At 25.7% G+C, this 24,517-nt stretch overlaps 1 protein-coding gene across 1 annotated transcript in view; it reads right to left on the reverse strand.

The window, feature by feature from the left end:
• Positions 1-24,517, reverse strand: part of LOC142319430 (ribosomal protein S6 kinase alpha-5-like) — a 257,701-nt gene that overhangs the window by 10,803 nt on the left and 222,381 nt on the right. The window contains exons 7-12 of the mRNA XM_075356704.1: positions 17,333-17,436; positions 13,675-13,825; positions 10,875-11,036; positions 5,908-6,027; positions 4,259-4,483; positions 627-797 (exon numbers count right to left, since the gene is read on the reverse strand). Of these exons, the coding sequence (XP_075212819.1) occupies positions 627-797; positions 4,259-4,483; positions 5,908-6,027; positions 10,875-11,036; positions 13,675-13,825; positions 17,333-17,436 (933 nt within the window). The remainder of the gene's footprint in view (positions 1-626; positions 798-4,258; positions 4,484-5,907; positions 6,028-10,874; positions 11,037-13,674; positions 13,826-17,332; positions 17,437-24,517) is intronic.

A 24,517-nucleotide genomic window follows, 5' to 3' on the forward strand; every position in this document is an offset into this window, starting at 1 on the left:
AACACAAATTTGAACTGCAACAGAAATTAACTTTTATAGTACTTTGAATGATATATGGAGAAAATAAACAACTTTTTCATGTTTTTATGTCAATTAAGCTAATGTATAAATTCTAGTTTCCATAAAATTGCCTTGATTTTTTTTATTCTAATAGAAGCATTGTCTATTGACAATGTCACTTACATGAATTTCTTATATTTACTTGTACCTACATTTGTTGATTTATATTTTCTTACTATCTTCAATTCATTTTCATATTACTTATTAAAACAGGTGAAAAAAAAATCCAACCATTAACAAAATTTATTATTTTATTCAACATTCAATAAACTCCATACATATTTGAATACCTCACCAGGTCATTTCAAGTCATTCCATTTGGTGGAAATCTTAATAAATTCCCACCAAAAATAGAAAATAAATACAATAGTTGGAGACTCCAACTAGTGTATTTATTTTCTAATGAGTGACCATATTTATAAAATATACTGCTTTCTCTTCATTTTGAGAATTTTGACATATTTTTATTTTAATATAATATGTTGAAATGAGTGGGACTTTTTGGTTATGTTTTTGGTATTTTTTATTTTTGGGTATTCATTATAAACAAAAGATTACATTCTCACCTCTGGTTTTAAATCCCTGTGCACAACACCCCTTGAATGCATAAAATTCACAGCTGATACTAACTGATGCATAATTCGACTAGCTTCACTTTCTGTAAACCGATTTTTTCTTCTAATTCGTTCTAAAAGCTCACCACCACTGAGAAGCTCAAGTACAAGATATGTATGAACCTGCAACAAAAATAAAAATACAAATTTAAGGTAATTATTTTTATTAAAATTTCACATCATTACACCTTCTTAAATTAAAGTTAAAATAGAACAATAATTTATTCTCTCTCTCTCTCTCTCTCTCTCTCTCTCTCTCTTGATTTCAATCTGTTCTGTAAATTTAACTATTCCAACAGCATGAAATTTTTATTTAATTACTTTGTTTCCAAGATACACTGCCTCAGCAGTAAACTTAATTACCATTTGGCAATCAGCCTTATCCAAATATAGGCTGATCAATCTGTAATACTAAAAAATCCCTGTTGGCAAGCCGGAAGGCATAGATTACAACAATACTAAGTAGGGAATAAAAAAGATTTCCACCGTAAAGTTAAAAAAAACTTCAAATTTACTTAATAATGGTTGCATGTGAAAAAGTCTCACATGTTTAGCATACAAGCCCTGTCTTCTTACAATTCCAGCAATATTTTGGTCATCCCTTGCCGTAAGGGTTGGTCATATCAAAAATTTTATTTCAGACAAAAGTTTTAGATAATGTTTAGAAGACTAACAACAACCACTTTAAACAGATTTGATACTATGCCTATTAAGGAAGTTATGATTTTTTTTGTCTTCGAAACCACATTTTTACCACCCCTTGGGTCAATGGTTGGTGATACCAAAAAACTTAGATAAGTTTTAGGCTCTTATCCAGAAAATAGTAGGAACTTTAAACAAATTCAATATTTTACTTAAAAACGTTACAGCAATATTTTGTTTTTTTTTAAAAAGCTCCCCATTTCCACCCAAAGGATTTTGTCCTTTAATGAACTCAACCAAGATTTTGGGTCGTTATATTGTATATATCAATTTTAAAATGACTGGCGCAAAATTACAGCAGTTATCCTGTCCACAAGAAAGTGAAATACATATATTATATACATATAAACTTTTGAACTGACAATGGTTTTGGGGCCTGGGGGATGTGAAACGTGAAGAAATTTTCCGGAAGTCGAATTTACTTCCTTTCTTATGAAATCTACCTATTAAAAAAAAAAACCTTACTTGGCACAAGTTAGTGCAGTGATCAAGTCTGCTTTCAAATTGGTTGGTCTTATGTATAATTTTCTGCAAGAAACAAGTATTTTTTTAACTTGTTATATACAAGTATAAAAGCGGATTTAATATAGTAAAATAAATTATAGATCTTACTTTCAAACAATGTTATATTGGTAGTAAATTAAATATGAATTTGTGAACGAAACAAACTATAACAGTAAATCTGTTATTATATTTTAACATTAAAGTTCATAGTTATAAATATACATATAATATGTTTTTTACATAATATAAATATTATTAAACAATTTATGAATTGCTAGAAGTGCAATAGAGAAAAAGTTACTGTTCCCTTAATCAACAATAGAGATATATATTTTATATACAACCTGTCTCTAAGTGAACTAACAATTCTTTAATTACAATATAACACAAATGTATAATAGATCTAACCTAAACTAATTAAGATAAACTCAACCTTCTAAACATCTGGCCTTTATGAAACCCTAACAATCAACAATACCATAACTGGTAGATACTCTACACAGCACTGTTTAGTGCCATTTTTAGTTAAAGAATGTTTATTTTTTAATTATTAATAATTGTTCATATTAGCACATCAACTATTTCAACTATATTTTACATCAATTGATCAGTTGTCTCCATTGGCATTTATTAAGGCAACTTGTAAACAAGTATAATGTGTGCAACTTATATTATAATTCCGTAGCTGAACAAAATAATAATAATCTTTATTCCAAAAAATATAAACAGATTACAAGTGAAAGAATACTTATTTAAAAAATACCTCTTTAAACGATAAAATGACATTCAATAACATTTGTATCTTTTTCACATTAATGTAGTGTGTTAGTTTAATCATGTTAAATTTACTCCACTCCTCAGAACAACTATAATTCAGAGGTGTACAAAGATACAGATATTTGTTCTGCACTCAAAACTTTGAATGTCATACTCTTGTGCATGTACAATGACCCAACATTCTAATATGTCAAGTACAATGTAATATGTCAAGTTGAGCATACATAATAAAAAATTATCTGGCAATAACTATGGCACTGAAAAAGCTGGGTTGGTTTTTACATACAACTCTCAAAATGTTTGACAAGATCAAAGAATTTTTCTAACAAATGTTACTGAAGCAAAAAATATCTGGTCCAACACTAACATAACCAGTGAGTCTTACTACAAACATACTTGTTATCAATAATTAGCATTTCAAGCACTATAACTAATCCAATTAATTGAGTTTAAGTTCACATTATTAATCAACAGTCAGGACACAATGCTATAACTTTTTAAATTATATTTCTAATAAAAAAAAATTACCAGTAAGTTTTATAATTACAATTGGGTTATTCTTAAGTTAACAACATTATCTCCTTTTTTAATTTTAATACATTATATTAAAAAACTAAATTTAAATCTTTAATTAGGCCCACTATAAATCAACTAATTTTCTCTTTTAAAATAGAAAAACAATAGTACTAAACAGTATTTAACTGACAATAGAATGCAATAAATTTTAATTTATTCAATTATTAATGATGACAATATACATTGAAATTATAAGTTACTTGCTAGTTATATAACCTAACCTATAGAGTAAAGGTAAGAATAGTATTTATAATGTTAATTATTCAATATGTCAACAATAATAAACATACAATCTCAAGGTTAACAAATGTATGGTACTAAACAATGATAGTGACATTGTACATTATATTTATGTAAATATTTATTTACTACACTGTAGAATATGCTTTTATGTGAACATATATTCATACATATACAGTATAGCAGCAGAGAAATTTAATTTCTAAGAGTATGAACATAAATTAACAAAACATTGCTATTATAAAGTAAAGAGCTAAACACACAAAATAAAGAACATTTTACTAATTTGCCTTATTAAAGTCAGTTTATACTTTAGTTAACAGCATTATTAGTACACTGGCAATAATTTTGTAATGCTCAGTTAGGTATTATTATTGTAGTGTCCTCTACTTTGTTGTACTGTCCAGGGATAGATACAGAAGCAGTGAAAAAAGTAATACCATCTTCAAGAAAAAATTGTTTAAAATTTATTTTATTTTTTAATATATATGTAAATGAACATAATTTTAGTTATTTCTATAACTTCTATAAACAACTGAATAATAAAAGTAGATGGGAATTGTGACAAATTATGTATTACATATGCTGAGTTACATTTTACAATACCATTTCGTTTTTATTTCCTGAATGAAGAGAATAATATGTATTGTATGTATTGAAAAGCTTAACTGCTTAACAGAAACTAGCATTTTAATTTGATACATAATTATTTCTCTTCAAATGTTACTTTGTCACAAAAAATTTTGTATGTATATGAATTAATGCATTAGATACAAGATTCTTACCTCATCATAATACACATGATGTAAATTAACAATATTTGGATGACCCTTGCATGCTCGCAATAAATTTATTTCTTGTGTACAATCAACTTGTCGGGATACAATTTTAACAGCATAAGCTTTTCCAGTTGATCTTTCAATACATCTCCGACATACAGAAAAACTGCCATCACCTAAAATACCTCCACGTTCCATATCCAAATCATATATTTGAAAAAACTGGGAATCCTGCAAGAAATAAGTAAAAAAAACTGACATTATAGAATTGTAATTATTAAATGTCTGAATGAATATAAAATAATTATATAAATAGTAATAATAATTCATAGGTATTTATTATTTTAATAACAGCTAAAAATCAGTTTAATTAAAATAAATTTATTGATTTTTTATTAAACAAATACTGTAATGTACAGACCCTTTTTTTAATACTCTTGAAAAGTAATACAATACAAATAAAACATTTCAAACAAATTAAAATTAATTCTATATTTAAACTCAATAATCATCTGGATATAATCAAATATTTTTTAAATATATTTCATCACAAAAAAAGTAATCAGATATAATAAGATATTTTTTAAATAGATTTTATTAAAATAAAAGTTTATTTTTTTAGATTCTTCTTTAAGTAACTGATAAATGGAGATAAATTAACTACCAATAAAATTACTAGAACAGATCTGATCCAAAATTAATGTGAAAACATGTTCATCTTGGCATGTTCTTTGTTTTTAAAATAAAATAATAAAAGATTAATAATCACTATTACTATTTATGGAAATTATTTTATATTTATGACTCACATAATATGCTGTAACTACATCTTATTTAAAAAATAATTTAAATTAAAAAAATAGAAAAAAAACTTATTTCAATATTCTGATAAACATAATTTCTAGGATTCATTTACACAGGTTGAGTAATATTAAATTCATTTTACAAGCCATAAAAACATAGGCACTTCTGATTTTCACACAAACTGAACTTGGAGAAAGTTTATGACTTTATAAAAGAAACAGTAAAAAAACAGAGTATCATGAACTTAAGAGGTTTGTTATATATGTAAATTGAAATTATAAAGTTATTTGTACCTATTACTTTTTAATTTAGATTACATAAATACAATCTACTTACGTTTTAATTTACTTTACATACATATAATCAAGGGAAGTAAAAACAAAAGGTTCAATAAACTGGTAAAAATGTTTCATTAATATAGAAGTTAAGAATGGTAACAGAACATCAAAATAAATTTTTCCCATACAATTATTGCTAATTTACAGATATCAACAATAATCTTTCTCTCTATGATAAAGGTGTAAGAATAATTATCATAAATAACTGAAAAGTTCATTCTGCAGTAGCACACACACTGGATAGTGTAAATGAAAATAAATCACATGGGTAAGTAACCACAAATTTTACAAGACTAATGGATATGAGTATAAAAATTACCAAAATCCAAAATTTTTGAGATCCACCTTGTAATTTTAGTGGAACTAGTTAAAACAACTCAAAAGGGATTTTAATGTAGTACATTAAAAAAATAAAAAAGATGACAGGTGAAAATGTTTTTAACAAGTTTCTGTATTAAAAAATAATAAAAAATCAATTACATTTTTAATGAACATATATAAAATGAAACTTACCTTAAATCTACAAGAAATAAGATTGGCAGTGGTTGGGCGTTTATCTGGTGAAGGACGGAAAAGATCATCACTTATAACATTATGAGAAAATAGGACTGATGGAGCAACATAGGAATAACCCTGAAAATAAAATAAAATAAAAATAATACTTAACAACAGATTAATAAAAGTACACAATACTAGGTAATAAAAAGAACAGGGAAGAAAAGACAGGAATTCAATTCCCAAACGCTTATAGTAATAACAAGTTTTAGAAATTTGGTACCAAGTTGGAAAAGGATGGTAGTAACATTTAGGAGACAGGAAGAAATTATAGGAACCAGAATTTTATATTAAATGTAAAGGAAATGGTTCAGAGCAAGGAGATGCATAAATATTCCAAAGAAGAATCATTCAATGAGTCCAAAACACCACCAATTTTGACAATATTCTACATTATTTTAATATTAAAGGAATGTGTTCTTTTAGTTATTCCTCAGAATCATGGTTGACAAGACAAATCAAAATTACAAGAAAGGAAATAACAAAATACACGGAATTTTGGGTAGGATAAAAAACATGAGATTATAGTAGCTGTAAAAATAAATGGCAAATAATTTCTCAAACATGGTACTGCTAGATGTTATATGTTAGATGAATAATTAACAAATAATATAATCCACCTTACCAGCACGTTGATATATACTCTAGATCTTTCACTTACTTGGAAGCCAACATCAGGAGTTAAAATTAATACATTTAAAGTCAAAAGTTAAAAAAATTATAGTTTAATAAAAATCATAGTTTAAAAACAGTCATGACTGTCCCAATCCTACTAGTACACTATTCTATTGAATAAATGTATTAAATTTACACATTAAATGTATTAATTTTAACTCCTGATGATGGCTTCCAAGTAAGCTGAAAGATCTAGAGTACATATCAACATGCTGGTAAGGTGGATTATATTAATTGTTAAATTATTCACATGGAAGATAGTAAAAATCACTTGAAGAATTTAACGACTTATTATTACTATTACTAAGTGCATAAAGACAGAGTGTAGTACATATAATAATTATGTATGAATACTCAGGTGTATATATATATATATGTATATATATATATATATATATATAAGAAACATGTTGAATGATTCATAATCAACACCCAGTAGAAACTTCTAAAGATAAATTGATGAAAACTTAATACACATTCTTCTTAAGCATAGATCCACATTAAGAAAGGATGTTTTTAAATTCTGAGTCTGAAGGGATAAAATAGAGTAACAATGAAATTTACTATTTTTTGAATTTCTCAGTAATAAAAGGATATAAACTTTATTTTTGGTGTGTGTAATCTTCATGTAAATATCTAAAATCCAATTTCTAGAATTTTCAAAATGTGACCTTGAAAGAGGTGAAGAGAGGTAAAAGAATTTTGAACAATGATAGCAAATTTTCCCCATTTCTGACTAGACTAAACAAGATATTAATTACATTTGATCTTGGAAATACTCTTCAGATAAATATCCAAAATCATTTTTGGGTTTTTTAACTTCAATTTTCTTAAGGGGTGCAATCGCGTAAAGCATGGCGACTTAATCAACACAGCCACTGTCACTCTTAGTATATGTGTGTCGACTGGCAGCACCTGCCTCTGGATACTTGATTAAAAAACATGAAATTAAAAAATCTGATTGCAACAGGAAATACAAGTAACCATACAGCACAGGCAAAGCAGGGATGGGGATATATTATATTTATTTGTATATTATTATAGTATATTCTTATATATATTTAATATTATATGAAATTTCATAAGTGTATATACATAAATATATATATTTTTAAAAGTAAATTTTAAGACTCATATTCCTCTGTACTATTATACAGATATAAATAAATAATCCCCCAAGTACAGAATAAAATTTAATTAGGTAGGATGACACTTACCTTATGTATTATATATAAACAAGAGTACTTTCACAATTTTCTTGCATCTTCAGTTGATCTAATCTTTTAATGGTTCACGTAAAATTCCATATTATAAATTCACAACTTTAACAAAATAAAATCTTGATAAATACAATAAAACAAAATTTGTTAAAACCTTGGATATAAACTTTAAAATCAATTCAAATCAAAATGGAATTAAATTTTTTTTCTTTTAAATTTAAAATTTAAGATCTGAAATCAAAATTAAAAGTTAAAAATTCCATACATAAAAATATGTCATCAAATAATAAAAATATTAATTAAAAGTTAAAATGATAAATATGTTAAAAAAGAATGAATATGTCTGAGTGGTTTGGCTAGGAAATATTATATTACTCTAAGAGTAATATATATACTACTAATATAATACATACTTTTATAAATGGAATTTTTAACCTTCAACTTTAATTTTAAATCTAAAAGAAAAAAAATTATAATTTTAATTCCATTTTGATTTGAATTGATTTTAAAGTTTATATCCAAAGTTTTAACCAATTTTGTTTTATTGTATTTATCAAGATTTTATTCTGTTAACATTGTGTATTTATAAGAGGTAATTTTACATGAACAATTAAAAGATTGGATCAACTGAAAATGCGAGAAAATCTTAAAAAAGTACTCATAGGTATATATAATGATATAGGGTAAGTGTCATCCTACCTAATTTAATTTAATTCTGCACTTGGTGGATCAAGTTAAATAACTTGATCCACTTTGATCAACTTTGATTGATTAATATATATAAAGGTCAATGTATAAAATTTTGTAACTCAAAAATCTCCAAAACTGCTAGATAAATTTCACTGATCTAGCTGTGCTGTAGTAGTGTACATATTGAAAATTTGTTGAAGATTGTTTGAATCGTTCTTGAGTTACACTCAATTTACGGTCAAAAAAATTTGAGCAGGGCAAGTTAGAAGTATTGTTCGTTATGATGCTGCAAGTTGGAATGTTGATGTTTCTTTATCTGTGGTATCTGTTATTTATTAGCAATACTGTTCACCATACATAGGTAGCATTATCTACTTTGAGGGTCATGATGACTGGGTATGTTGACTGTGTAGTGGTGTATTTCCATACCTACATATATATATATATATACTGAGTCACAGTAGTAAGCGAGTTGAAACTTGATGCTTGTGTGCAGGGCCTACTGGTTAATCATATGTATATAGTGCGTTGAACTCTGAAAATCAATGCATTTATGACTTGTGAAATGGTGAACGCATCAAAATTATTAACTTATTACTGATTTTCATATTACAGTGTATTAAAATTATTTTATTATTTATATTTGCAAATAGTTTATTTTATTTTAATTTTTTTCTTGATTTTTTACTTATTTCTGCGTCTTATTTATTTCTTAATTCATTTTCTTTGTAAAATTTTAGATAAGAATGAGTTGATACTTTTTCAGAAGGAAACAGAATAAAATAACAAAAAGTCAGTCTTTATGGACAGAACTGCACAAGTTTTTTATTTATTATTTTCTTTAAGCCAGTAAGAACTATAATCATTCAACAATGAATGATTATTATTGTGAATTATTAATGAATGGCATTATTGTGTAGTAGTAGCCTGCCAAATTAAAAGTACATCTTGTAGGTAATTTAACTTAACATTTAGAAATTAATCTATAAAACATGGCCTCAACTGTTAACATTTTATCCTTATTTTATATTCTTTTGTTTTCATGATACTACTCCAAAAGTTGTTATAGCTATTATAAAACAATCAAACTGTAAAAGATACACTTTACAATTTTGTCCAGAACTGGACACTAACTTATCAACTATGATGTTCTCTTCATCTACATCGTCATCCTTAAAATTATGAAATAATACTTGAATTAAAACTGCATGACCTATTTTGCATATAATATTGATAGTAATAATTATTTATATTACTATGTTCTTGACTAATCAAGAGGACTTCAAGTTCCTTTTTACCTTCTCAACTCAATCAAAATTATCTCCTTCAAAAACAAAAACTTAATTATAGTATTTGAAAACAATAATCCATTAGTGGTTGAAAACATTAACAGTCATTATTACTTCACCAATTCCTCCAGTTTCTAATATGAGAAAGATTTCCTTTCCATAAATAATCAATCAACTTAAAATAAGTTAAGAGTAAATGCTATAATATATGCAATGATTTTGAAGTTGGAAAGTCTGACATTTCAGCTGTAAGCTTCAAGTAATCTCTCATTCTTGAAAGCCTATAGTGAATTCATTAATTACCTATTATAAATAACTAAAACAGTTTCTCTAAAGACTATGCAGCAAGAACAACCAATGAAAAAAAGTAAATAAATCAAAAGTGAATTTAAAATGTGAAATTTATGAAAATATTTAATTATTTGTTACATTTTCATATATCATTTAACATACACTCAAATGGTGTAAAATAATCTTTTAAACACAGATAAATGATATAAATTCTTTTACACAGAAGATTTTCACAAGAATATCAATTTCACTATTTTTAACAATCATTGTTAAAAATGACAAGGAATAATGTGTTAATATCTTTTTAAAATCCTTTTCTGCGTGGTAAATAATGAATTTCATTATAAAACTAATAATGCAAATAACACAATATAATCTTTTATCAAGTTCGACATGATATATATGACTTGGTGCGAAAAAATAAATATTTTATTATTATTTGTTAATAATAAAATATTTACTTCCAAAAATAATCAATTCACAAAAACTGCATAAATTGCATAACTGCAGTCAGAAATAATAATAAATACAATGCAATAATGAAACAAATTTGAAAAATTATTTTGAACTCAGTTTAATAGACACATAATGAATTAAGACAAATAAGATTAACCTCCCACGCTAAACCCTGCTTTATTTTCTATAAAATCGATTTTGTTTAGTACATTTATTTTGTTCTTATAAAATCAACATTCATTTCATCAATATAACAATTTCTTTATGTACATTAATACTAAAAAAAAAAGAAAGAAGAAAATACCTTAAAGATTTTATCAAAATTAGGTGGAACAATAGCTGGTGAGTCAGCAGGAGTCATTCTAGTGAATTCTTCAGCAAAATTACTGACATCAAGTTCATTGCTAATTTTAGGAACAAAAGGAGCAGGCACTGCTTTTCTAGCTAAATCATCCCAATTAATTCCCTGTAAAATATTAAACATATAAATTATTTAAAAATACAAGTTTTTGTTTTTAATTATTTTTTATTATAGAAATTATTCTTGTTAAAAAATATACAAAGTATATTAATAGTCTAAATATTTCCTATATAAAAAACAAAAATAATATTTTTTTGTTACTTGAGAAACAAAATCAAATCTATGATATCCTGCAAAGAACAATAATAATCAGTACACTATATGTTATACTTATTAATAATTTGCCAATCTCTACCTCAAAAAGTATAATAAATTTCAGTCAACACAATCACCTTGATTTCTTGCAGTTAATTGTTTTTTTTTTTTTAAAGTACTTTAATTACAATGTTAAACTGATCTTATAAAGGTCATAATCTTGTTTACTCCTTTATATCAACTACATAGCATGTACATTAAGGTTTTATGTAAAAGTATACTAATGTCACCAGGAAATAATTTATTTCATTTTTTTAAAGTGCTGGTACTTAATTGTTATGCATATTTTATATTTAATTTTTGTTAAATATACTTTCGCTTTTAACATATATTTGCAAAATTTTTATTTCATGCTATAATTAAGTAATTCTGTTAACAACCAATAGTGTAACTTTACATCAACTCATTTTAATTGCCAGCATAACAACTGTACATCAATTATTTTAAGATATCACTATCATTAAATTATTTCAATATTTTAAGCACTTATTAAAGAATTTAAACAGAACAAAATTTAAACATTTTATTAAAAAAAAAAAAAATTGTAGTACAAAATAAGTCCTAACTACAAAAGCGTATTCTGTTGATATAAATAGACCTACGTCTAACACAACAGTTTGAAAAATTTGTTTCTTCTTTCCTGACTTTAGCTCAATTCTGGTAAAAAAGTAACCAATTTCATTCTTAAATATTTAAAATTTGAAAAGTTAAAGTATTTCATTTTTATAACTACATTTAAATATTTCTATTTAAATTTTTCCTGTATGTATTAAAAATATAACAAACAATAATATTCAGATTCTTGAAATCCCTTCCAACCTGTCAATTTAAAAAAAAAAATTCCAAGTTTTTTTCTGTAAAATCAGCATGCAGATACCCCAACTAAAAGGTAACAGAACTTGTCATTGCATTACTTTGATGATCTATGAAAATCAATTTACCAAATATAACTTTAGATATTGGCAATTGCTAAACCTTCATTCACTTCCTTGAATTTTTCAAGATGGTTTCTATTGAGTCTTTCAGGTGTTGAATAAAATTATTTATCTTTTTGTTTAATTCAAATGATTATATTTCAGTTGGGAAAATTAAATTAAATTAGACAGATAAAAGGAGATTTTCAAATCTCAAAGTTAGCTTTATATCACAACAGTGCTGTTATTAAATATGTCAACAATAAATAATGAAAACAATAGAGTTAACAATAATAAATTTCAACCTGAATTATGTAATAAGATAAAGCAGAATAATAAAACTCGCTCAATAGTAAATGATATCATAAAAACTTTTTATTGATACAGATACACATTAATATACAAAGTTAATTAGCACTGATCCATAAGTGAAATCATTACTGATGTTCCTTAAAAAATTAATAATGTGACTAATAATTCTCTTAAGTGAATGGCACTCTAGCTGAATATCACAATACTAGATCAACCAGACCTCAATCCAAAGTTTCTAGTAGGAAACTCAATTACAACACCAAAGCTTTTTGTACTAATTTACAGTCTGCAATAGCTTTACATTTTCTACAACTCCACTTGGCAACTATATTATACATCTTCCTATTGAACATACTTCAGCAAATAGTCATGCAAGTTATTATTGAAACTACACAATTCAAAGAAAATTATTATTCAAAATTACACAGTTACAGTTAAATACAAAAAATATTAACAGAAACATAATTGGAATTCATTAAAAAATACAATAATTAATTAATAGTAATTTAAACAATTAAGATTTTCAAATAACTAAAATTAATACTAATACAAAAGTTAAATCATTTTTTATAAACAATACAAAGAAATTTTTTAAGTATTGGGGGGGGGGGGGTGAGAGTGCGTGCGCGACACCTTTCACTATTTACTTTTTCATTAATTATTTAATACTTAGTTAAACATAAAGTTATGATATTGTATTTTCTTTTTTAATCGGCAAGGATAAAGAATTTTCTTGTGTTCTTTATGTTGTATTTTCATTGAATTTAAATAAAATTAAATTACAATAAACGCAACCAAAGTGTTACAGGAAACATGCGGGTAAAGTGTGCAACTTTCACTTAAACATTATACTCGTAGTCTAGTTAAATTTCACAACAATTGCCAATCTTATTCCTTTTTTTTGTTTTAATTAAGTTTTCTATTTCCTGGCCAATACTTGTAATCTCAACATTTTAAAAAAACATTTAGAATTTTACTGGTTTAAGTGGTAATTTTATAGTAATTAATTTAATAAAGAAAAATATTTCCAAACATAGAACAAAATTATCACTTAAACATAGTTATTATTAGAAACACATTACTAAAGTAGTACTGGAAAGAATAATGAGCTGGCAGTATAAAAAAAAGGTATTAATATTAAAAGACTTTCTTATTTTTAAACTAAGAATCTATTCTTAAAATATATAAAATGTCAAACTAACATTAAAAAATGGATGTTGTTTAAGTTCTTTAGCATCTCCTTCACCACCTCCTAATCGTTTTCTAGGATCCTTGACAAGAAGTTTTGATATAAAATCTGATACCTCTGAAGAAAGATCCTCTGGTATAGGTGGGTTTGCTTTTAAAATACGTCTAAAACAGAACACGTAAAAACATTCTTTACCACATAATATAAATCAAATACCAAAAAAAAGAACATGTAAAAAATTTTACTAGAATTAAAGTATAAAATTTCAAATATTTTGTTACTATTCTATATTATAAAGATCATCACAACTGTCTACATATGTATGAATATGTTATCAGCAAAATTGAAAGAAAATTTGATCTTCATCAAAGCTATCAACAATTAAACAAAACATAAGTAATTTATTAAGCCAAAAATTACAGAAGAGATGTCTAGTTTCTTTTCTAGTCAGAAGCACACATCACTCAGCGATTAATACATAGATTTTTGGTCTAAGGTATCTAGCTAATAATGATTAAACAGTAATCATTAAGTGAAAGATAAAAAAGCTCAACACAACATTTATTAATTCATACATTAAAAGATTAATTATTAACTGTAATTTAACTAATGCTTGAAACAACTTAACAAAACAGAAAATTCTTCAGTATAAGCATTCTCCATCCCAAATATATTATTAGAGCATACAAGAAACAATTATATTATGGTTACTAAAAGAAAGATAATATTTAAAAAAAGGTATTAATATTAAAACATTTTCTTATTTCTAAACTAATAGTCTATTATTAAATTATAAAAAATGTCAAACTAACATTAAAAAATAGGTGCTGTTTAAATTCTAAAATTCCATACCATATAAAATAACATCATATCAAATTCAATATAATTTAAGCGTTAAAAAAGCTTAAATAATATTATATCCTCTTATACTAACACAAGCAATTTATGTTACAAAAAAAGATATATGTATATATATATATATATATATATACTTGGGAAACTTCCCACATATTCATTTATCACTAATTTCTCCCATTTCATGAGCTGCAAGAAAGCTAAAATTTGACATTATCATTCTCATTGAATCATTAAAAAAATCACAAAAGTTGCTTCAATTAACAAATCCCTAAGGTGTTAAATTAAATAAGGATTGAAAGAACATGCAGAGTCCAGAAAAGCTGGAAGCTAGAAATATAGCAGGAAGATAGGTAATAAGCTACCGTTACGAAGGTAATTTTCTTGCTTACTTTCAAAGTGATGAAATTAGAAGAGCATTTTCTTTAAAACTAAAGTAGCTCATGACAGTAGAGATCTAACATGAAATTTTAAATATTTCTGACAAAACATTTAACCAAACAATAAAATGAGTAATATTTACTCTCAGTATAAAACTGCCTTTAAAACCACCTTTAAGAGGGATAACTGATTAAGATTATCCCCAATAACCATGTATCTACTAAACTTCTTAATAGAAGCCTGATACTCAGCAGAGCTATATAACTCCAAAATTCCACTCAAAATATCTCAGATTTTCTCTTTAAACTACTCCTAAAAGGATGAAATTAGATTACGATATACTTCATTAATATTTTGTGACATCTGATGTTGGAAATAATAAATACACTTAAAAAAGGGTCTCCAAAATACCTAAGAAAAAAATTAGGACTAAGCCACACATTAATCATTCCCCAAAAAGTTAAAAAGGAAGCAATCCCTAATTCCCATGAATATTTCTAAGAAAGAATAGAAACTCAAAATTTTGCATTGATATAAAATAATACAATTATATGAAAACATTTTTCAGGAATTCTTTTCATGAACTGGACAGATATTTTAAATAGATATTTAAAATAGTAATGAAAAGTGCATTGGTACAGAAAAACATTGAAAAGTACATTCATTACAATAATAATAATTGCAACAATGATCTCTTTTAAAAGGCTGTCAAATGCCTGTATTAGTAAATAAGTGCTTTTATATGTTTATTGAATTTATGAAATTACATCCAGTTTTCCCAAATAGTATTTACATGTAGTTTTAAGTTTTGAGCAAGAAGGTAAACTAAACCAGTCAAAGGAACCTTGTATGGAATTACTGCTCTTTTTTCTTCCCACCCCTTTCCTAATTATTCCTTTGTCACTGGAAAAGTTGCCATGGAAGTTGTGCAAGTTGATCTGTAAAATCTGTGGCATCATGCAGACATCTTTTATTTACCAGCAGGGCACCCACTTCTTTATTATAGCTTAGTCAGACAGGCGTTATATATGTCTATAGAGATATCCAAGGACTCTGTTTCCGATCTGAAGGTTGAACAAAAAATTCAAATACTGGCTGAAGTGGCTCTAAGTAACCTTTAAGTAAATCTAAGTAAAATCTTTTATTAAAATTACTAATCAATCATTAAAAAGTGTAGATTAATTTATACACTTCTGGAGCACCATATGTTTGTTTTTTAATATGAAAAATGTATTTTGGTGAATATATTGCTTGTTTAAAATATATTTACCAATGCAAATAAACTGTTTCTGTATTTGTATAGAAGTGTGTACAATTATATCTATTTGTACACATGTGATGTAATATAAAGATAAGCTTTCCAAACAATCTTTCTTTGAGTAGTGCATCACAATTAATAAAGCCAAGTGTTAAGAAAAACTCAACAGTTTAGTTATTCTGATAAACATGTATGACACGCTGGTTGTCTTCTACATATTTTGAGATTACATTTTTCAGTTTATAACAGTTCGTTAGTATGACATTACACATGAGTAAGTATTGCGATTTATAGTACAGGTAAAAGAAGAGTTTTGATGTTTTTTGTATATTATTTTAAATGGTTTAATTAATCTTAAAAGAAAAAAAATAATTTTTATTTAATCATTCAAAACATCTTTGAAACATGTTAGAAAAAGTTATGATCAAATTGTATGTAAACTAAAAAATTAATAACTTGTACTGTATATACAATTAGAGAAAAATATTTTTACTTACTAGTAACTGTAATTTATTTATTTATTTACATAGTAACAAAAGTCTTACATCCTGACCCCATAGAGAAAGACACCCTCCATGTGACAGTTTGCCATGCCACCCCCTCCATACCTAACCCTTATGGGTTTTACCAGAGGGCATCTTCAGTACCTTGGCAATGACATCTTTTAATCAAGCCTTAGCCAGGATGCCAGACTTGCTAGTCTGGCATCCTGGGCAGACTAGAGTATAAACAGATTGCTATCTGTTTATACTCTTACAGTTATTAGATGATAAATGAATTTTGTAGATGTGAAAACTGCCAAGCTTGAACAGGATTTGAACCTGGGATCTCCAGATGAAAGCCCAAGACACTACCTCTCCACCATGGAGATTGGCAATGTTGTTTAGAATAATTATGCAATTAGAGATAACAAAACTCAACACTCACCAGAAACAATAAGATATCACAAAAAAAAACAATAAGGGTTTCCAATATATAGTTTTATTTCATTATAAATCTCAAATTTAATAAAATATTCTTTCTGATTTTCATATTACGAAACCAGTTATAATTTTCATGGGTAACAGTTCATTTCTTAATAATTTACAAAATATATTTTTTTTTGTTAGCAATACATTATTTTAAAAAGTACAATTAAAAAAAATCAATACACAAATTGTTCAATAAAAATACTAACTTTGAAATTTCATGCTGTGTATTCTTCTCTCCTTCAACAGTGAATGGAGATGCACCAGTTAGAAGTTCATATGTAAGAACACCAACACTCCACCAATCTACTGCCTGAAAAAAAATTAATTATTACATTAAATGAAACCATGAATGAAAAAAATTTGGTATAGATAATTTTTATAAAAAACCAGGACCAATTTGACAAAAAATAATAATATATATAAGAGGTCAGATATTGAACAAGTGTCAATCTATTTTAGATTATCAAATACTGCTAATTTTAATTACCATTTAATATTTCTTTATTCATGAAACTTAAGTTTATTTACAAAAAATAAAAATTCTGGACCATATTTTACATTTCTTCAGCAGCTTAAGCAAATAAAACCTTAATTAATCTTATTTCTTAAATGAAAATTGACTAACAAGAGTTGTTTCATCTCTTGTTAGTCAAAGCAAATAGTTGTCTACATTTAAAAATCAATAACTTATATTATTATTAGGAATTCTTTTAAAGTGTTAAATCAACCATAATTTTTAATTCATATTATAAAATTATACCATGTCACAATTTTTAAAAGTATACTTGATGTATGTATATTATATTTTTAAATATACTGAATAAATTATATATTTTTATAAATATAAATGTATTGTTTACTTATATTAAAAAAATATAATATAAAATACAATATATTTATATTTTTTTTGTAAACTGAATGTGTTTTGTTAAAGTGTAAAACAAAACTCAATAATTCATTTCAGCAACTCATTTAAACTCTCCCAATCACATTTTGATGGGTTTTTTAATATAGCAGGGAGAGTTAAGAAGCTTTTTTTTGTAGTCTAGTCATAAAGGTTAAAAAAAAGCTTAAAGTACAAAGGTGAATCATTAAAAATTTATAGAGAATTAACATTAAACATAAACAAATATGTATACATGGGTATATTTATAACACAATATTTTCAATATAAATATTACAAATAGAACTGAAATGCATGTAATCTTTTAATAATTATACAGTGTTGATAAGATAATATTATTTGTAATAAAACTTTGTTTACGAACTGAATAGATAATCTCTTAGTTCAGTCATGGATAAAATGTATGCTACATTTCATTCAACCTACGTTAGGAGTGAAAGTAATTGCTTTGGTTGATTCACAATCGGTCCGTGTACTAAATAAAACTAAATAAAGGCAATACATTGACTGAAAGTAAACATCCTCATAATTATAAATTTACTAGTCCAACATGTAAATACAAATAAACAAGTGTTTGTTCATAAGGGGAGAAAAAATACAATATACACAAGTGTATATAATATAATACTTTAATAATTTTAATTAACAAGACATCAAGATTTGTTTTAAATTAATTAATATAATGTATAATATATATAAATTAATATTTACATAACTTTTTTATTATCTTAATCTGTGAAGGAAAAATTATTTTTAAATAGTCACGATCAAAATTAAAAATACAATCAAATTAAAAAAAAAGTATTAAAAAATTATTATCTACTTGTACTTGGTACTCAATATAACAAAATGCATTGCATAAAATACATTAAAAAAAAAAAAACAGAATTATTTTTAAACTAACAAAAATAATATAAATAACTAGTTTTCAAATTACACAAAAACATGTTCTAAAGAATCTTTTGGCACCAATTTTTCTTCAGTGGTGTTACAGACATTACTTTTAATGATGTAATTTTTTATAAAACATTTTAAGAAAAAATCCCTTTAGTATGTAGCTGATTAATATATTCTATTTACAGATGTTCTTATCTCTGTTTATTTAAAAATAAATTAACCAACTTTACGGCTCAACAATGAATGTAACAAATACTCAAGATTATCAATATTGCTTCTTTATTGTCTAATTTGCAGTGACAATTTCACCAGCAAACTGACATTAGCAGTTACATATTTTATGCATTTTTCACATATTTAAAAATAAAAATACAAAATGATGGAAAAATACAAAAATATCATGAATAAAAAAATAAAAAGAAGTTTTAAACATTTTTATTCAAACAGATGTTAGTGTATTATTTTTTTTTATAGTATTTTGGTGTTTTATATCAAACATTTGTTTTTAAATACTATTAGAAAAGATGTAAAAACCTGGTTTGCAAATAAGACAATAAAAAATAAACAATGTTAAATGAGTGTACCACTTTTTTAAGATCAATTTACTACATTTGTTTCATTCATAATGCACAAGTGTGTTGAAATCTTGATTTTTTTTTGTTGTATGTAAAATATGCATAATAGTATTCATGTCATTGTATGTTTGTCCTTTTTCTATGAAATGATTTACAAAAGTTAGACCTGTGGTCTAACAGTAGTATTTAGGGGAATCACTGCATTTTCATTTTTATTCTCCTGGATTACTGTTATTCCAAAGACTAAACTAAAACTAACAAAACAGATGAATTATCAAACACCCAAGGACTCTAAATAGTATATATCTGACACTTAAAAACTTAAAAAAATTTTTAATAATTCAGTCAAAATAATAACAAAAACACATGAGCTTAGGCATTTTACTGATGATTGCGAATGGGGAGTACATCTGTAATCATTCTCTTTCTTTTTTCTGTTTAGCCTCCATAACAACCATAAGGTATTAGTTTAAGGATGATATGTACGAAAGTAAATGAAATGTAGTCTTGCACATTCCTCGACCATTCCTAAGATGTGTGGTTAATTGAAATCCACCACAGAACACCGGTATCCACAATCTAGTATTCAAATCTATGTAAAATTAACTGCCTTTACTAGGATTTGGACCTCAGAACTCTCGACTTCAAAATCAGCTGATTTGTGATGATGATATACGAGTTCACCACTAGACCAACCTGGTCGGTTCACATTTGTAATAACTAACTTCATTTTATATATCTTTTAACTAATTATTAAATACTGGTTACTCCTGACATGATCTATATAATGTATTATTATGTAGTAATCAGAGTAAAAGAGATTTATTTATTTACTATTTTATGATATAAATTCAAATTCAGATTTAAGTGTACATAATTCTGACAACAAAATATTGAGGTTATTTTGAAAATACAATTGTGAGATTCAGCAAATGTAAACAACATATCTAATTTATTAATGGAAACTAATTACCCTTCTCATCTTCTATAGTAACACTGTAGATGCAAGTAATAATTTTAATATGAAGAAAGATAAACATTTATTTTTTTCAAAAAAAAGAATACGTGAACAAAAACTACATTATTGAGGGTCCTTTTAAAGATCAAATACTGTAAGGTAATTATAATTAATACATTAACAATGTATACAAAAAAAGTACCTTTAATACATTAAACAAATATGAAGATATTTCCAAAGAATTTAAACAAAGTATATAAAAAATATATATACAGTAACATTGTACAATTTATTTTTTTATTTTATACTAAAAGATTAAATCAACTTGATGATAATGTATATTTGTTATAAAATTTTTTACACATTATATATAATACCTAGGGTATAAAATGTAATCACTTAGAGACATCTTGTTCTTTCATACAAATAGCCGAATTCATTTTCACTATATCAGGAGGTATTTTTATTCTATGAAGGTAATGAGTTGCTTCATTGTCATGTTTAGATGAACAGAAGCAGTTACTCTTGCCAATGTGTTTCATAAAAAAAATATGTATATACTACAACATTTTCAACTAAACTGCCTTCCATGTTTTTAACAATTCATGCACCATGTCTCTCATCTACCGTTCTTTCACCTTTCACCATACCTAAAACTTTCATCTGCATAATAATCTGTTTCATTCGCTAGCATTCTCCTCCCAGACAATATACTTTCAACTACACAACAAACATCATTTTTATTATCACATCTTTCACCATAAATTTATTGTATTACACAATTACAAATGGAGAAATAAACAATGAAAATGTATATTTTATTAAAACTAACATTCTGATATTAATAAGCTGCCCTTGTCCACAATATAAAAATACGACATTAACATTTCTGTATATCTTTTCTTACAAAAAAGAAACATTTATAAGTTCAAAAAATAATTATAAAAATTAACTAACAAATAATTTTTTGATCAGATTTAAAATTCATCATCATCATTAAGCATGTAGTTGATGATGAATTTATTTTTAAGTATTATTCATAAGCATTTTGTCACCATAAAACCAACATTTAATTTTGTAATCACTCAAAATTCAATAAAACAAAAAAAAATTATATTACATATAATTTGTAGTCATGCAACATATTTCAACTCAACAATAAATTTATATGATTTAATTATGCTTTATACCTACATATATTCTTTTATTTCATTGTGTATATTAATCATTAAAACTCCTCCAACTAGATACAAAACCTTATTTGTGTTGGTAGTTAATAGTACAGTCTTCAAATGAGACAATTTTTAAAAATACAATTAACATCATATAATAATCCTCAGGTAAGTTACCAAGATATATAGTTAACTTATATTTAAGTTTAGGATCAAGATCATATCTAAATTTAGATTCTTTTAAGCTTACAAAAATAGATGCAATATTATTTAGATCAGTTCATGAAAGTGCAGATCTGCTATGCTGCAAATAACACAAATAACTGTATCACAACACAAATAAGAGTCCACCAATAATCACTGTTATATGGGACAGTTATAACTCAGATTAGATCAAAAGAAACTGTTATAAAATCTTTATCAGAGCAAATTTAACATAAGCAATAAGAGTAATAAAATAATAATAAAAGAAACATTAGAAACATGTTCACTTATTTGTACACTCAATTATTTGTATACTTTTTATATTGCCATTATTTATCATTTTTCTAATAAGTATTATTAAAAAATTCATCAACAGAATAATACTGATTTTTTTTCTATTAAAAGAAAAACTGTAAAATCTGTTTTACATAAGTTATTGGAAAGGTAAAAATAGGATGTTACCACAATAAGGTCATATATTGAAGGCAAAAGTATTATGTTATGTGATACCAAAATAGTCAGTCGTGTTCTATATTTTGATATACATGGATTTTATTTTTTTTTGTTTTTTCTATTTTGTTACAGTTTATAACTAAAAGTAATGTCAATTGTCAATATGTACAGTGTAGAATAGTTCATTAGAATTTTTCATTTAGTAAATATTTGCAACAGAATATCCTTCATGGTAAAAAATTCCTCCTGCTGCATGATGCTTTTATTCAGATGCTAGAGAGCTATTATTACAATGCCGGTTCAAATGAATTGTTTTTCACAATGTGGCCTTCAATCTTGCACAGAACAGACTGTCATCACAATCCACATCATTCTCTAGCTAATTATTCATAATTTTACTATATGCTTTTATTCCTACCATACTTTTTTTAAATTTGAATCACAAAAATCCAATATTAATAAAGTAAATCCTTTACGTAAAAAGAAATATGTTAAAATGAAAACATTATTTTTTAAACAAATGCTTAAATTTTCACCATGATATAAATTAAATGAAAGTAAAGTAAGTATAATAGCCAGTATTTCTGAAACGCATGCGCGCACACACACACACAAATAAATAAAGCAGAGAAATCTGCATTATTACCACTTCCTAAATGAAAAGTCTCTTCGTTTCTATTTTGATTTATTCTTTTTTAAAAATGTATTGGAGACCAACGTTTTATACACCTAATATGCCAATCAACTAATTTGGTAATGTATGCTTTTAAGTTTGACAGATACTGGGCACCTACCAAATAACTCTTCCCTGAGACCCTTTCTAGTGCTCCATGTCTTTTTCTGTTTTACTTTTTTGTATTACTTCAGAGGAGGAATGAAGATACATATGAATGTAAATGAAGTGTAGACTTGTACAATCTCAGATCGACCATTCCTTACGTATATGGTTAATTGAAACCCAACCACCAAAGAACACTGGTATCCACGATCTAATATCCAAATAATAAAAGTCTCTAGTGCTGCCTACCTTTAGAAAAGTAATTGTTGGGATTTATAGCAATATTAACTTTAATAAGAAATTAATTAATTGAAAAAGTAAAAAGTTGAAAGATTAATTAATATATTTATTTTTAATAAATAAATACTCAGTATAACTACCTATAACAGACAAAAAAGGAAATAATAATAAAGATTTAAACCAGAATATTAAAATGAAAATGCGAGTAGTTTTAATTTTTATCAAATTAAATAATTTACCATAGATAATGTAGCCTTTTTTTAAAAAAATTTGGAAGAAATACAAGAATTAATAATTGTAACAATTTAGGTAGGAAGGAACAAACTGGATAATCAGTAATATAGTATTTTAATTTAATACAAATTAACAAAAAACTTGGGCACCTTGACACAGATAAATCCTCCAATCAATTAATTATGGTAGAACATGAGAAATTTTACTTTATTTCCGGTGGCGTAAACAAAACAAATTTATCTTAGCTTTAACCAATAACAGAAACAAATGTCAATATTTCACTCAAAAAAAAAGAAAATTAACAAAAATGCAGATTTAATTATATTATAAAATAACTGGGCTGGCCAGTTGGTAGTATAGTGATCACCAATCTGGTTACTAAATATTCTGATCCGAGAAGCAATTAATAGCGTAGCTTTCAGGTAATGGCCAGTTTGAAAATGAATAAATAGAAAAGAAAAATTTATTTATGATATTACGAATTAATATTTATTTTTTACGAAAGCATATTAATAATTATTAGGAATTAATGAAATGTTTCAAAATTAACAGTATCTTGATATGGGAAAACAAGAAGGAATGCTAAAATTTTACAAGTAACGTTTTAGGAAATGTTTTTTACAGTACAGAATCAAAAACTGCGATTCATGAATCTCCCACTAGGATTGTTATCGTTCTGAACGTTGTTTAATCAAATAATAGATGTTCACAAAATCACCGACAGGAGCGCAGTAATACTGCTATGATGAGTATGCAATAATTGAATGTAGCGTAATAGTCCATAGTATACCTATAGAAAATTTGCGGAATAAACTTTAAAAACTTTATCATTCCGGGAGAAGAAACTGAATGTCTACTTTTCTCTTTAAACAACAAAAATTCTCGCCTCGGTCGACCCAGAGCTCTATTATGATGAGACCGCACTGATAAAAATAATCGTTCATTCCAGCATACATCGTATAAATGTTATATTTCC

This window comes from Lycorma delicatula, chromosome 2 (genome assembly GCF_047948215.1).
Source record: "Lycorma delicatula isolate Av1 chromosome 2, ASM4794821v1, whole genome shotgun sequence".
In the NCBI taxonomy this organism is placed as follows: domain Eukaryota; kingdom Metazoa; phylum Arthropoda; class Insecta; order Hemiptera; family Fulgoridae; genus Lycorma; species Lycorma delicatula.